Source organism: Cryptotermes secundus, unplaced genomic scaffold (genome assembly GCF_002891405.2).
Source record: "Cryptotermes secundus unplaced genomic scaffold, Csec_1.0 scaffold171, whole genome shotgun sequence".
In the NCBI taxonomy this organism is placed as follows: domain Eukaryota; kingdom Metazoa; phylum Arthropoda; class Insecta; order Blattodea; family Kalotermitidae; genus Cryptotermes; species Cryptotermes secundus.
Genome location: NW_019726223.1, coordinates 520226 through 537052, shown reverse-complemented (window position 1 = coordinate 537052; position 16827 = coordinate 520226). Strand labels below are relative to the sequence as shown.

The window sequence follows — 16827 nt, the reverse complement described above, 5'->3', positions numbered from 1 at the left end:
TTGCTTGGCTTCTTTGTTGTATTTCATTATGTCTTGTTTCTGTCTGAGCAGAAGAAACTGGAAGAGAAGAAGAGGCTAGAGATTGAGGAATTACTCAAGAAGCGTCAAGAGTACCGGGAGAAAACAAAAAATGCCCTCCTCTTTGGTGATATGCCCAACGAGAAGCCCACTAAAAAGGGAGCAGGACGGAAACGTACTGAGTACATTTCTGACTCAGGTGGGAGTGATGGTGGTGGAGTTGGAAGTGGTGTGGACAAGCCTAGTGAAAGAACAAAAAAAAGACGACGCAGGTAGGATGGCTTTGGTGGTCAGTGAAGTAGAGATTGCTTGACAGCAGTCATCACTTCGCTCCTTTTTCCTTTTCCATTGAGTGCCTTCTTCTTTGTCTGTTGTTTCTACTATCATATGGGTCATCTTTAACATGCATCCTATCTCTGTCTTCCCAAAGCTCCTCCTCAGCTTTGTTCTATGTTCTTACTTCTGCATGACATCTTTCCTTGCCTGTACTGATTTTGTTTTTCATCTTCCTCTAGGGAATTTTCCTTTTATTATCATTTTCAAAACCTTCTTGGGGTTCTCTCTTCATTAATTCTTGAAATGTTTCTATACCATCTTATTCTATTATTTATTAATTTATTTTCTAAGGTATTTATCTCCAAGTTCTGTAATTGTTCTTATGTTAGTCTGCTACTTTAGTTTAATTCTTTGATTGCCAAGTCCTATAGCAGAACTACCTGCTGGAAACACCAAGGCCACTTAAGGGTAAATGCTCTCATACACAAGGAGCAGCAATGCTTCCTCAAATGGCCTGCAAATGACCACAGGTATGGGTCATATGAAAGCATGTTCTTTCCTTTAGACGTTAGTGTGTCACACTTGATGTCATCTGTTGACAGACATTTTATGTTAATTGATTAACAACAAGCTAATAGCTTTGGCTGTGATAGTTTTAATGCAGGATCATAGAATTTATCTGATTCGTTGTGGTCTGCAAAGGTTTAAGTGACTGTCTTTCATGAAAGATCATACTAACAACCTGGCTCACAAGAACTTGTTCAGGGTATGTCTGTTCTGTTACCATGAAATCCCATTTTTAGTGATTGTTATTTTGGGCTTCATCTGGGAGCAAGCATTGTTTTCCCACATTTCGTGAATTTTGATTTTTTGTAAGAAATTTTCAATCTTCAGAACTTGTACCTTGATTTAATGCAATTGTGGGTGAAACAGCAGTCTGTCATTTGTGTTTCCTGCATGCCAGAAATTGTTCTGCACAGTCATTTTGCATGTTTCATATGTGATGATTATTTTAGAAATTAATTTGATTTCATTGTATAAATATTGAATGTGAATGAATGAATGAATGAATGAATGAATGTATGTATAAAGGGTGAGCCTTCTTGACCCTTGCACTGCAGCCACAGTGATCTGTTGTGCCTCCCCTCCTTATATATTTATTTGTATAGAAGCACTTTCTTCGCTTGTGTAAAGAAATTATTTTATCATAATTATATTTTGTAAGTCTGGATGGAGGTGAATTGTGTCTTGTAACTTTGTGTAATGCCCTGTTAATGAGAACCTCAGTTTGAAGTAAGAAGATCCATTTTGCCAGAGATTCACTAAATAGGGATTTAGATATATTTTGGACATTGTTCATCATGTTGAGTTTTCTATATACATTATTTTGGAAACCGAGTGCTACTATTATCAAGTGTGAGGGAGGAAAGTTCTACTCAGTTGGGCCTGTTAGTACCACTGGATCACTAACTTTTAGCAGCTGTAAATATTGCAGATGTAGGTATAATAGCATTTGCTGAAGCATCTGTAAACATCTCAGTAAAATAATTCATTTGTCCATAGTGCTGATGGTGAGAAGAAACGTAAGGGCCGTGTTGGAGGTGCTCGGAAGAAACGGGAGAAACAGCAAGCAGAGAGAGACACAGATTCTGGAGAGGAGAGACCCAAGAATAGGCGTGGGCGCAAGCTGCAGAAAGTATGTGTATGTTTAGAATATGTCATTAGATGCAGAGCTAATGGGAAGAGGTATGTGAGAAATGCATACTTGTACTTCGATAGGCAATCAATCTTGTGGTTGAGTTGGTAGTGCTTGGGCTTCATGTTTTGGAGACCCAGGTTTCATATCTCAGGCTGGAAACTGATCGTCCTGAGGGGTTTTTATGGTTTTCCTCAGTCGTTGCAGGCAGATTTAGTGATAGTTCTTGAAATTAAGTGATGACCTCTGGCTTTGGTTTTAGCTGAGTCGGTGTAGTGATAGGCTACAGGCTGGATGACTGCAACACATTGGAGTTCAGTTGGTAGGGACAAGAAATTATATTTTTTCCACAGCATCCAGAGTGGCTGTGGACCCCACCAACACTCTTATACAATGGGTACCACGGGCTCTTTCCCTGCAAGTAAAGGAGGTAGGACATGTAGTATTGAGGTTAAGAATACATGGAGGTATACCTCCACTACTGCATATGCCTTCATTCATAGTGCTTGATTAAGCAAAGGGTCAACTTTGCTATCCTAGTATTTGTCTGGGTGATCAAGGAAATGTCTGAAAAAAAATCCGTCAGTGTAATTAGTGTCTGGGCTGCTGAATACAATGCGGGAGTGATGTCTGGGGTAACATTTTTTTAATGCAAAATTATAGTTACTAATATAGGCTCAACTCCAAATGAAAGAGGCTGAATTTAATTGAGTAGCTAAGGAGTAACATATGCCAGGAGAATGAGGAAAGCTGCATAATAACTATGTAGATGTAGAAGGACTAGGAATTTCAGCCCTTCCTTTTGTGAATGTGATAGAGGTAACATTGGTGATGAGGGAGAAGTGATACACAGGTGTCTGTAAACTGTTAGTCACTTGTCACTTTTCTCCCAACATGAATATGTGCTTTCTGATGACTGTAATGTGTTGAGATTTGAATTACAGACAGATACGGGGCATACAGTGTAGTCTGAAACCAAACAGTTGTGTAGCCGCATGTAGTGAGAAATCTTGTATCTAACAAATAGTATTTTCTTGTTTCTTTCCCAGTTGAAGCCCAATATAAAAAGTTTATTATTTTCCTGTATTTGGTGAATTTTTACTTGGGAAATATGTTACATTTAGTGTAAGAAATTTTGGACCTAGCAGAACTTGTGCCTCAATTTAGTTTGACTGTGGTAGAAACAGTTGATATTCACACTTTCTCTTCTAACAAAATTTAAAATCCAACTTCCTCCTTAAAATTTCTTTTCTAATTCTTGTTTTCCCTTAATACTTTTGAATAATTTTATGTCCACTGCTTGGATTTGGCTTGTGATTCTCTTTGTGATGGTCCATGTTTTGGTGTTATATGTTAATGAGTCTGCAGTATACTTATAGATTATTATTTGCATTGTTTTGAGATTTCCCTGTTCCATAATATCCATATTGTGTTGTTAACACTTGTATGTAATACTAATTTTATCAACTGGAGTTTGTATTTTATGACTTAATGCAAGTAAAATTTACTGTGTGCCAGATCTCTTGAAAAAATGCTTATGCAAGGTTTTGATGTTCTTATGTTTGTGTATCTATAAGGAACCCCGAGGTCGAGGCAGAAAGAACAATGCGGATGATGGGCTCTCGGCCCGCCAGAAGAGTCGCATTGTTTCTAAGGCTACCATTTCAACAAGTGAATCTGACAGCGACAGTAACCAACTCAAGATTGCAAGTGGGTAAGTGTAAGGAAATTTATCAGTACAGTATGGCAATCCATCACCAACTGCAAGGGTCACATTCCTGGAAAAAAAATAACACTGTGATTGGTGAAAGTGTAGTTGCCAAGACCAAGGCCATATGGGAAATTGAGGCTTAGGGGAATGATATTTGCAGTTTTGGAATTGCCTTTATATTAATACATAATATTGTGACATGTCAAGCTGTTGTTTGGCAACGGGACGTGGAACGAGTTACCACAAAAACAGACTCTTGATTAATGGTTAGTTGCCAAGTTACGCAACAGTAAAGAAAGAGGTGTTTCTCTGTGCTGTGCCAAGCCAAGCTGAGCCGAACTGCGCTGGTTGCTACGCAGCAGCAAACAACTCTTGGCAGTGTTCCAAGCAACGCCTCTGTAAACAGCGTCACACAACAGTGAATATAATGCCATATAATGTGGTCTGGCATAAATGAAGCTGTGGACTGTAGGATGGATAAAGTGTCACTATGAAATGAGACAGTCACAGTGTTGAATGTTTCTAAATTGAAATTAGATTGCATTTCTAAACTCTTAGAAATTTGTGCAAGTGCTGTGATGGTGATACAGCTGTGATATTTACAAGGATATTTTATGATTTCAGGGGAGAAAGTGGAAGTGACAGGAGTGGAGGACAGAAAAAGAAGCGCAAAATTTCATCTGAATCCAGTCGTTCACGTTCCAGATCTCGCTCAAGGTCACAGTCTGGTAGCAGATCACGTTCTCATTCAAAGAGTGGTTCTCACTCTAGGTCTAGGTCCAAGAGCAGATCCAAGTCTGGATCAAGATCAAGAAGTGGGTCGCGGTCTCAGTCAAGATCAAAGAGTGGCTCACGGTCGAGATCAAGAAGTGGCTCGCCATCAAGATCAAAAAGTGGCTCGCCATCTAAATCAAGATCTAGAAGTGGGTCGCGCTCAAGGAGTGGCTCGGAATCTGGGAAGAGTGGTTCACGCTCCAGGTCGAGGTCAAGAAGTGGCTCAAGGAACAGTGCATCATCCCGTTCTAGGTCCAGGTAGTAAGCAATATGTTTATCATCATCATCATCATCATCATCATCATCACCATTACCACCACCACCACCACCACCACCATCATCATCATCAATAATAACAACAACAACAAGAGATGATGATGACGACAATGATGACAGCACCTTCAATGACGATGGTGAAGTGATCTATTTGGTTTATAATTGCTTAAGAGTTTCTGAAGTGTGTTTGGCATTTTGTTGGCATGTTGAATCCAGTTGATATGATATTCTGAAATTTTGTTGAGTATGAGTTATTTTTTAATTTTGATATTTATTCATTTCTTTTATGGTATATAATTTTTTTCTTTTCCTTTCATTGCCCAGCATTCACTCAGATATAAAGGGATTACTGTTGTGGGGGCAAAAGTCTTAAGGTTGCAAAAGAAAATAATTAGATTCATGCTTGGTTGTAGAAGCAGAGACTTGTGTAGAAAAATGTTCATGAAATTAACAATTTTGCCCATCCATCCCAGTATATGGTTCTTCCACTATGGGGGTCGTTTTTCTTATATTCTGTGTAAACCGTGTCTTGTGATGTGTGTTCCCTTCTTAGCTGCAAGTGTTGTCATGACTCCCATAGTGGAAGAACCACACGCAAGTTTTAATTATGACACATAAGATGAATAATCTTAACAAGTTTTAGTGTGTGGAAATTTATTATAGTTGACAAATACACACTTTTTAAATAATTTTATAAAGGCAAGCAATGAAATAGATTAGCATAATTAGGGCACCTGATGATGGCACTATGTTGCCGAAACATGTCATGAAGTAACAGGTGAAACTGAATGCACTACAAGACGGCAACTGCATACATATCATGAACGATAACAGATCGAAACCTGATTCAGGTAGAAATTAAGAGGTGATTGAACTCGGGTAATGCTTGCTACCATTCAGTCCAGAACCTTTTGTCTTCTCGTCTGTTGTCCAAAAACATAAAAATTAAAATATACAAAACTATAATTTTGCCTGTGGTTCTGTATGGGTGTGAAACTTGGTCTCTGACAGTAAGGGAGGAACATAGACTGAGGTTGTTTGAGAACAGGGTGTTGAGGAGAATATTTGGACCCAAGAGAGATGAAGTGACAGGAGGTTGGAGGAAACTGCATAATGAGGAGCTTCATAACTTGTACTCTTCTCCAAGTATAATTAGAATGATCAAGTCAAGGAGGATGAGTTGGGTAGGTCATGTAGCACAAATGGGGGAGACGAGGAATGTGTATAGGATATTGGTGGGAAAGCCAGAAGGAAAGAGACCACAGGGAAGACCAAGGCGTAGGTGGGTGGACAGTATTAGAATGGATCTTAGAGATAGGATGGGATGGTATGGATAGGATAAATCTGGCCCAGGATAGGGACCAGTGGAGGGCTCTTGTGAACATGGTGATGAACCTTAGGGTTCCATAAAATACTGGGAAATTCTTGAGTAGCTGCAGAATTGGCAGCTCCTCCAGAAGGACTCAGCTCCATGAGTAAGTAAGTAAGTAAGTCATTGAATATTGCTTACCAACTTCTTAGTTGTTGTACTGGGTATATTGGCATTCTACAATTGCATTAAGTATTCAGTGTAATTATTCAATTGATTTATAAGTTGGTCATTGATGTCACAGTTCTTTTATTCTTTATCTTTCATTATCTATAAAACAATACTCGGAATTGATAATTAATTCCACATTTATTGTAAGCTATATGACTTATTCTGTATCCAACAGGATTTTCTACTATGGATTTGTAGAATGCAAAAGAAATTTGGATTTGAACTTGATCTCAGTCATGATAGCTGGTGCCTCACCAGAGACTCAAATTGAGCACCTCCCAAGTACAAGCCTAGAATATTACTGCTCAGTGCTTTCCCTTCATACTACAGTGAGCATCCAGGATACAAATTCCTGTATGATCCTATTGTTTATCACTGTTTTACTTCTTGCGAGCTGTAGGTTGCAAAATGCCATGGTTCTATATTTCTCTTAAAAATTACCCAATATTTTTGTTTTGATTTATATTCTTTATGATCTTATTGGAGTAGCAACTGTTAGTATATGCGAGGGTAAGTCAGTAAGTAAGTTACAAATGGATATAGAACTTAAACAAATAAGAGTACTGATTTGAAAAATGCTTTTATTTCTCAACATAATCTTCCTGTACATTGAGGAAGTTGTCCCATCATTTCACAAGTCCCTGAAAACCAGCAGCATAAAATTCTTTGGGCTGCTGTTGGAACCAGGCAGTGACTTCCCTATCTACAGCTTCATTGTTGGGAAAATGTTCAGCCGAAAGATGATGTTGAAGAGGGCCGAACAAATGGAAGGCGCTTGGAGCAAGGTCAGGGCTATACAGAGGATGCTCGAGGACTTCCCACCTGAAATTTTGTAGCATCTCATTTGTCTTGGCAGAGTGGGGACATGCATTGTCATGCAAGAGCATGAGGTGAGGAGTCCTGGTCGCTTCCGTTGAATGGCCTTATGAAGTTTCCTGAGGATGTTACAGTAGGAGTCAGCATTTACGGTTTGTCCTTGAGGCTGAAATGTGGTGAGCAGTATGCCTTCGTGATCCCAGTCACCGCCTGGTTCCAACAGCAGCCCAAAGAATTTTATGTGGCTGGTTTTCAGGGGTTTGTGAAACAATGAGACAAGTGCCTCAGTGTGCAGGGAGATTATGTTGAGAAATAAAAGCATTTTTTAAATCAGTACCCTTATTTGTTCAATTTCTATATTCATTTGTAACTTACTTACTGACTTACCTACGTACTTCAGAATTTATACAGAGACTGAAGGAAAAGGATCATTAGGAAAACAGGCATGTATGGGAGAATAATATTATTGTAACGTGTTTTGTTACTGAAGACGCCGTAGAGATTGTTAATTGGTTTATTCAACAACCTACAAGTAACAGCTACAATTAATTATGACAGTGTTGTGGGGTTTCACACTTTATAACCCTAATTGCAATAATCTGTTTACACTGTTGTGGGGTTTCATAATTTATAACCCTATTCGCAAATCAATTCGCTCTGTCTTCAGTAGTCTACACGTATTTAGTACGGGAGCTATGTAAGTGTCTTTGTATCACACACTCCCAATTAATTCTCAGTTATCACAAACTGTCACTGATTATCACACACTAACTCGTAACTCGCCACTGGCTAGATTCCAACTCAACTCGTAGACTGCTGCCTTGAAAACTCTTGATCACACACTCCCAATTACACAATTACACACACGTCTGGTTCTTCTTTCCGCGAACGCTGCTATACTCCAACTGTAGGCTGCTGACTGGAGAACTGTCTTTGCCGCTGATACACTTTAACTCTCTCTGGGGACGGCTACAAGTTAACTGACTCCAGCGGCTGTGCAGTTCCCTTATATAGCCGCAGTGCTTGCGTGTTATGTAATGAGTGCCTTGTCACAGTAGGAACCGGTGCCACGTCGCCATGTTACCCGCGTCACAGCTGCGTTGCGCGTTACGTCACCGTGCAGAGGGGGGTGACGGAGCGCTGACTCATCTGCCACGTCACTGCTGGGGGGGGTTCTCCGTTGCGCAACATGTCACATTATTAAGGATTTGAAAGAAATAAGGTGTGAGGATGTGGAATGGATTTGTTGAACTCAGGACGAGAACCAGTGATGGGTTCTTGTGAACACAGTTATAAAAGTTTTGGTCCTTGGGAGTTTGGTTAGTATCTGAGCAACTATTAGATTCTGAATAAGAATTCAACCCTGTGGAGTTAGTGTAAAAAAGCAGTGTAGTTTTAGCATGTCATTATTTGCTGATTTAATTTATTTACTTTTTGGTGATTTTCGTTTTCTTTGCACAGATTGCTTAGGTTTAATGTATAATGGAGAGATCTTCTCTGACTGCATAATTTCTGATAAACTTAGTTTGGTTCTCATGTGTTCATCATAATCATATTCGACAGGAATATCAACTCACTCTGTACCAGCATTTCACCTAAGCATCATGTCCTAATGAAGAAAGTTCACTTTTCATGTGGGTGAACATGTAATTACAGATATAAGATATATGCTAAACTGGAATTGTGCAGTTGGTATAGCAACTGGCTACAGGCTAGACAGTCAAGAGGTCAGAGTTCAAGTCCCAGTAGAGGCAAGATTTTTATCCTCTCCATGTTATCCAGACCAGTTCTGGGGTTCACTGGACCTCTATCCAGTGGATACTGGGGGCTTTTTCCCCTGGGTAATGTGGCTGGGGTGTAAAGGTAACCACCTACCTCCAATCAGCTCTGAGATGAAGAATACATAGATCTGTACATCCACCTTACCCCCCCCCCCACCATATAAGATTTGATGCAAGTTGCTTGTTTCCAGGTCAAAATCTGGTTCGTGTTCACGACATGGTTCTCCAGCTAAGTCCCAGTCTCGCAGTGTATCAAGGTCAGTTGATACTCATGGCAGTGAAGTAAGTTCCAGAGTTCCCTTCATATGAGGGAGAGTCAGTAAATAGGTCACAAATGGAAGTAAAACAGCTGTAATAGATGTAATAGGTTTTCTGTTGGTATCACTAGATAGTGGCACAGTCCATCTTTATGACAGTCTAGGTGGCAGATGTGCATGATTAGAGGCTTATTTTAGTAGTCAAAATGGCAACTGTGCTTGAGGAGTGTATGCAAAAGGACTCTGTAGAAAGATAGTTATAAAGAAATGTTTCCTGTTTATAGTGGGAAGTGTTTGTCATTTAAAGCGGTTCAAAACTAGGTCAAGAAATTCCCATCTTGGTGGCAGATGTTTCACCGATGATGAAGACATTGAAATGGAGGTGCAGAAGTGACTGAGACAACAGTCAAAAGACTTCACTGCAGCAGGTTTTGATGCACTGGTAAAGTGATGGGACAAGTGGATCAATGTTGGTGGAGAATATGTTGAGAATTAACTGTTTTTCTAGGCTTGAATATCACATGTTTTACATTTTATGTCCATTTGTGACTATGTACTGACTCTCCCTTGTGCATTTGCCAGAAAGAAAGATTATGTATATAAGGCACTGGTTACTATTGGTAGCGGTATGTTTGATTTGAATTTCTCACTGCAGTGACTATGAAGGGTCCTGCAGTCTGTGATGTGGAGCCACGTAATCCAGTAGATATACCCTGATGTTTCAGAGGAGTCTACTTCCTCCATCTTTGACTCCAAAGATGGAGGCAGTATGTTCATCTGTTACATCTGTGAACTTCTGCCAAGCTATGTGGCTTCACATACTGGAGGCAGTATGTTCGTCTGTTACATCTGTGAACTTCTGCCAAGCTATATGGTTTCACATACCGGGAGGTAATACTTTTCAAGAGCAGTTTCATTTAAATGTATATTTTTCTTTGTATCTCTTCTTGCACTGCTGTTCTATGCTGATGATGTGAATCTACTGGGTGATAACATAGATACCATAAAGAGAAACACAGAAACTTTAATTGATCTTAGTAAGGTGGTTGTTCTAGAAGTAAACATAGAGAAAACTAAGTACTGTCACCAGAATGCAGGGCCAATCATGACATAAAGATAGCTAACAGATGTTTTGAAAATTTGATACAGTTCAGATATTTGGGAACAACAGTGACAAATCAAAACTTGAAGAGGAGATTGAATTCAGGTGATGCTTGCTACCATTCAGTCCAAAACCTATTATCTTCTTGTCTGCTGTCTAAAAACAAAAATTAGAATATATAAAACTATAATTTTATTTGTGGTTCTGTGTGAGCGTGAAACTTGGCCACAGACATTAAGGGAGGAAGATCGATGGAAGGTGTTTGAGAACAGGGTGCTGAGGAGAATATTTGGACTGGAGAGATGAAATGATGGGAGGTCGGGGAAAGAATGATCGAGTCAAGGAGGATTGGATGGACAGGGCATGTAGCATGAATGGGGGAGAATAGGAATGCATATAGGAAATTGATAGGGAAGCCAGAAGGAAGGAGACCACTAGGAAGATCAAGATGTAGGTGGGTGAATACATTAAAATAGATCTTGGTAGAGACTGGATTGATCTGGCTCAGGATGGGGACAAGTGGAGGGCTCTTGTGAGCATGATGAAGCTTCATGTTCCATAAAATGCTGGGAAGTTCTTGTGTAGCAGCACAACTGGTGCCTTCTCAAGGAGGGCTCATCTGCATGAAGTTAGTTATCTCTTCTAGGAAAGTACCTGCTATATTTTGCTACATACTTATGCTCTTTTGGTTCCTTGTTTAGGAGCAGATCTGGTAGTCGGGCAAGGTCACAGTCATCCAGTCGGTAAGTTCTTTATTTTGGATTATGCCAAAGAAAATTTTGCAGAGATGAAAAATTTAGTGATTTTCTTTTACATGGGCACATTGAGATTAATGGTTTCTATTTTGTAAACTTCCATGATAAATACTGTATTTCAGCAAATGATTCATGTGAAATTCTTCCATGGAAGCATATTTATAGGAAGGTACATGAAAGTGGTATAAGCCAGTGTAGTGATGGGCCACAGGATGGATGACCAGTGTTCTGTTCCCAGCAGGGGCAAGAGAGTTTTTAGAGAAATCTGTTCACAGTGCCGAAACAAGCCCTGGGATTCACCCAACCTCCTATCCAGTGAGTACTGGGGGCTCTTTCCCCAGGAGTAAGTCAGCTAGGGCATGAAGCTGACAGATCACATCAGTCTAGTGCTGAGGTCAAGAATGATGGAGCTAAGTCCCCAGCCCCACATACATCTTCATGACGTGATGTTTAGTTAATTAAGCATAGGGATAACTTTCCTTTACGTGAACTTGTTTACAACTCCATTGACATGGAATATCACCTTATTTAAGAAGCACATATTTTGGGAGGAAACTGGGTGATGTGTCAATTCTTTCTAGCATGTTGACAGTGAAGATTATGTCACTTGGTCACTCGGTTTCAGCGCATGAAACATTTGAATCTTGTACACTTTTAGGCAGAGGTTTTTGTGTAGTACATCATGCACTGTTGAACGTGGAATTTGTAACTGCAAGCTAGCAGGACAAATTGATTTGTGTGGATTTCGCTGGAATGCCTCTCTAATGCGATTGACATTGTCTTCAGAGGTCCGTGTTTTTCCAGGAGATTTGAAATGAACTGTAGTCTACAGATGATTTTATTTTTTGCAGCTAGTGATGCTAATTCATACGATGTCACTAATGCCACCTTTGATCATTGTATAAAATTATGTATTACATTTGAAGTTTTACTTACATTTTCTGCTTTGCGTTTAAAAATTCATCTGGCTTGTCCTTATACTCACTGTGACTGGTCACTAAGTATCAGTGAAGTAGAGACAGTTTCATAGAGCTGTTCAATAGAATTTGGTTGCAAATCATGCAGAGTGGAAGAGGTGGGTCACAGAGATTTGAATCAAATCCATATTTAATGTAGGATCCATTGAAATACCTGTATGTCACTTTGTCTGCTTTAACATATTTGGAATTTTAGGCTTGTAGATGAATCAACACTGCTCGCACTAACATCACAGGTTTGAACAGAAACTGTAGCACTTCATTTTCACTTTTTTCATCGATATCACACTTCCTTTTTGTAATAAATGTATCCATGTTGCAGTATGGAAAATAAAAATAATTATTACTGCCATGGTTACAAGAAGGAACTGAGTGAATTATGACTAATATGCACTTATAATTTATTTGCAAGAATCTGGGATGCAAAGTGAGCCTTCATCATGAAGCAAACAAACCAGACCAGCATTTCACAACAGTTTCCACACCCCACAGAAAGACATTAAGATGGAACAGCAAAGTCAAGTAAAATTAAATTAATTTTGATGAATTATTAATCATTATTCACAGAGCCAATAATGTACCACACATATGTATACTCACATCGCTGCCTGACACGTCACTAAGCTTGTAGAAATTTACACCTGACTTAAACTGATCACAGAGTTAGATCTGACATGACTTGTCCATGATTTATTCCAGCCGTCTTACAGTGCATACACTCATCCACCTCACTCTTCTGTCCTGCACTACATGTTTCGGCACAAAGGTGCCATCTTCAGGTGCCTTTCGATTTACGTNATATTTAATATTTATCAATATATATGATGAATATATATTTTAGTTAATTTAGTATAAAGACAGCAAGGCATGCAGTGAAGTAGTTTAACGTAAACCAAAAAGCACCTGAAGATGGCACCTTTGTGCCGAAACATGTAGTGCAGGACAGAAGAGTGAGGTGGATGAGTGTATGCACTGTAAGACGGTTGGAATAAATCATGGACATAAATCAGTGCAACAGGACGCTAAAATATAACATTACTGACATGACTTGTTGGAACTGTGATACTAAACTGAAAAGTATTTTGCAGTAATGAAACTGGAAGAGCAAGGCCAGGCAAAAGTTCTGGTGTTTTTACAAAAATATAATTTAGAATTTCTGAGTCATAAAACCAGCAACCACTTCCCATGTTTCTATTGCTGGCAGCAGCAATTGTCAAAGAACAAGGTAATATGAAGGTGTGCATCCCTTTGTTTATTGCCTCAACATTATTTTGAAGTAGGTTCATTGCGTGGTGAAAACAGTATTAGGGAAAATGTTAATTCCACCCAGTAGTGTTCAGTCATGTTCCAACACACTGTGGAATAAAATGGAACTAGCTGCTCAGATAAGAATCACATAAAGGAGACAGAGAGAGAGAAATGTCACTCTGAAATTGAATATCCTTATGTTGGGGTCTCCTGTTGCTAACCCTAAATCTGGCCTTGATTATTCAGTATTTACCACAAAATAATCATATATATATATATATATATTTTTATGTACCCTGTAAGGTGTACCCCAGGTTGAAGACTATTGCCCTTTACCACCTTAAGTCACAAGAAACTGCTTTCTTAATTCATTTGAACTGTGTTTTTATGAACTCATTTCCTTGTTGCAGGTCAGGCTCTCCAGTGTCCAGAAAGTCTGTGTCTGGCAGTGAAGCAGGCAGCCCAGTACATGAGAAGGGTTCAGGTAGGCAGAACTTAATGAAACAGGAAGTAAACAGTTGCACTTACAGATACATATTTAATGTGACAGTACAGAAAACTTTAACTTTTAACTATACAGATACAACTCCAAGTAACAAAAAAGAAGTCCTATCTTTGTGACCAGAGGAAGAATCTGTATTGTGGCATTTCTTTCTTTCAGGATCTGGAACAGAGGGAGGAAATTCCAGTAATGAATGTGAATAGGAAGCTTGGAACCTGGTGTGCTTTCGTACTAATGACGTGCACCTGTCAGTCTCCGAGAGTGTCTTTTGATGCTGGTAGCTGTGTTATGCACAGGGTGATGTGTTCTTCCAGTTATGTTTAGAATCATGTTCCTGTTTTCTGGTACATAATGACAGATTTTATTATGTACACACCTGTTTTACAGTGTAATGAATAATTTTCCTTATCACAGAATAAAGTACATGAATTGTGTTTATGTTTTAATATCAGTGCCCTTTCTAATGCATGACTTTTCCATTCAGGAGCACACCATATGGAATGTTAAATGTTTTCCAGTGTTCTGGCAAGCATTATAGTTGCCATTTTCAGGACCACTGACTTAGGGGTTCTGGAATCTGTTCTGAAAATCTCATGGTGACAAGTGAGTGTCAGGTAGCATGGTAACCAGGATCCAGTCATGTCTCCTACAATTCGCCCCCAACATCTGTATATGCAGAACACCCTGAGACATTTACTCTGAACATGGCAACTGCAATGTTTGCTGAAAAGATGAACCTTCAGCATTCTGTGTGGTATTATTATTTTTCAACATCCTGTTGCATTGTGACATCATTTTTAGATCATACGAGTAAGTATACTTTGTATAATGCAAAAATAACCTTATATAAAAGACACTAAAAATATATTTAATACACTAGAAGTGCTTGTTAAATACTTTAAAATGGCATTAAACTTATACATCCATTATTTGTTGCAACATGTTTCAGCAACACATGGGCCATCATCAGGTGTGGTGTATGCCTGCATGCTGAAGTCGCACACTAAAACCCATAATGAGAACCTATACAGAAAAGTACAGTTCCTTTTGTTACATTATTTACAAGGTGGATGTCCTGTCCATTTAGTTGTAGCACATCCTCAGGGATGGAGAAGTAGATCACATGAGTATTCCTTCATTAACCTTTATGCTCCATCGCTCACATCATGACTTCAGTGTACTGGGCCACATTGCAACTTGCAGAGAACATGATGTCCATGTATATCTGTTGTGTAAATACAGGTATTGTCTGCCAACAGGGCAAGATGAGTTCCACATGCTGCAGGGGCATCATTTGTATATAGTCCAATTCATGTTATGCCTGACAGGCAGTTGGCCAGTCAGTCTTGGTGTCAAGCCCCATCTGGGGCCCAAGACCAGCTTTGTGTTATTGTTGGTTGTGGTTTTGCCAATGTGGGGCATCCTCTCTGACAAGAGGACAGGTCTGTCATTTACCATGGTCATAGTCAATAGTACATGTCATCTATATTTACAATTTTACATGTCAGCACTGAAGTCAAAGTCACGTTATGACTGATGGTCATTCAGCCAGTCAATCTTGGTACATAGCCCACCCAAAATCAGACTTGCGGTTTTGTCGATGTGAGGCACCCCCTCTAACAACAGGATGGGTGGCACTTGCAATGGTCAAAATTAATAGTATATGCCATCTATATTTACAGGTATACATGTCAGCATTCTACATGGTCAGATGTCAAAAGTCCAGTTCCTTGTGGATACCTACTGTTTATAGTTTTACGTGTAACTCTGGTATATGCAAAGGCAACAATAATACCGTCTAATGTGACTGTTTAAGTTTTATCACTTGAGGATTTATCTCCCTTACATGTTTCGATCCTTACTGATCATCCTCAGAGGGTATCAGTACTTTCGGAAATTACTATTACAATAGATGTTAATTGTATGGATACACGTATGATGTCTGAAATGCAAAATATGTGCAATGTTCAACCTTCCACATTCACGGCGGCCTTCTTGGTGTAAAAACTTTTTAAAAAAGTTTGTTTTAAAAACTTTCAAGATCAATAGATCAAATCAAATTTATCTGGTATATGCAGTATGTACATATGAACAATATATACAAGGCCTCTGTCAATCTAGGATTGGCACAGCAGATCATGTCCTAAGTCATGTATCCCTTATTACAACAGCTGCCTAGTTGCTTGAATGGCCTCATGGTTGACCATACCAAGCTTAAGCCTCTTTTATTTTCTGTCGCGCTTCACCTTTCCAAATGGTATTTTCATTATTTTATATCACCTCTGCTTATTGCCTGTACAATTTTGGTATATAATCATAAATAAACAGTACTTAAAAGACATGTGCATCTCGCATGCTGATGTATACCTTGGAAATTTACCAGTGGTGCAAAGAACCTTGTTTTGCAGGCACTACAGTTTCAAAAGGCAGGTATCTGAAGCAAATTCCAAGGCAGGGCAAGCATGAATCAGTGATCTAATTAGTGCTTTGTGGAGGGTTAGTTTAATGTTAGTGCTTAATCACTCACTTTTGGATAGGGCTTAGACATTAATAAATGATCTGTAGGCCTTGGCTTTGATCATTTCTATATGCAGTCTCCATGTAATCCTCTTATTGAAGATTACACTGAGGTATTTTATATGATTCAAGAAGGGGATGTGCTGATCATTCAGTGTGAGATGAACTTCAGGTAGTCGAAGTCTATAAGAGAAATAGGTGGCCCCAAGTTTTATCTTCACTGATTTTAATGTTCTGGTGCTTGCACCATGCCTCAGTTGAATTCAGATTGTGCTGCAACTTTCTGAGAACATAATCCTCTTTGTAATATGTAGCATACATTAAAGTATCATTGACAAAGAAGGCCAGATAAACACCTGGTGTGGGGGGAGCAGGAGGAAGTCATTTTCTATAGGTGTAAACATTTTGCCTTCAGCAGAAACTGGGAAGTTTTGCTTGGGTAGAAAGTAGTTATTAGGCTTGATTAAATTTGTCAACAATTTTAATTTATGTAACTTGAATAACATACTAGGGTGATATGTTGTATCAAAGGCTTTTTCGATATCCAATATTACTGCTGCTGTAGACATATAATTGTTAAA

General features: G+C 39.1%; 1 protein-coding gene and 1 non-coding gene across 2 annotated transcripts in view; both read left to right on the top strand.

Moving 5' to 3' along the window:
- Positions 1-14030, top strand: part of LOC111863901 (RNA polymerase-associated protein CTR9 homolog) — a 40582-nt gene extending 26552 nt beyond the window's left edge. The window contains exons 16-23 of the mRNA XM_023850712.2: positions 52-290; positions 1858-1990; positions 3568-3704; positions 4326-4733; positions 9080-9145; positions 10949-10990; positions 13638-13711; positions 13889-14030. Of these exons, the coding sequence (XP_023706480.1) occupies positions 52-290; positions 1858-1990; positions 3568-3704; positions 4326-4733; positions 9080-9145; positions 10949-10990; positions 13638-13711; positions 13889-13932 (1143 nt within the window). The 3' untranslated portion in view covers positions 13933-14030. The remainder of the gene's footprint in view (positions 1-51; positions 291-1857; positions 1991-3567; positions 3705-4325; positions 4734-9079; positions 9146-10948; positions 10991-13637; positions 13712-13888) is intronic.
- Positions 2825-2955, top strand: LOC111863947. Its single transcript, XR_002842705.1, has one exon.
- Positions 14031-16827: the final 2797 nt, after the last annotated feature.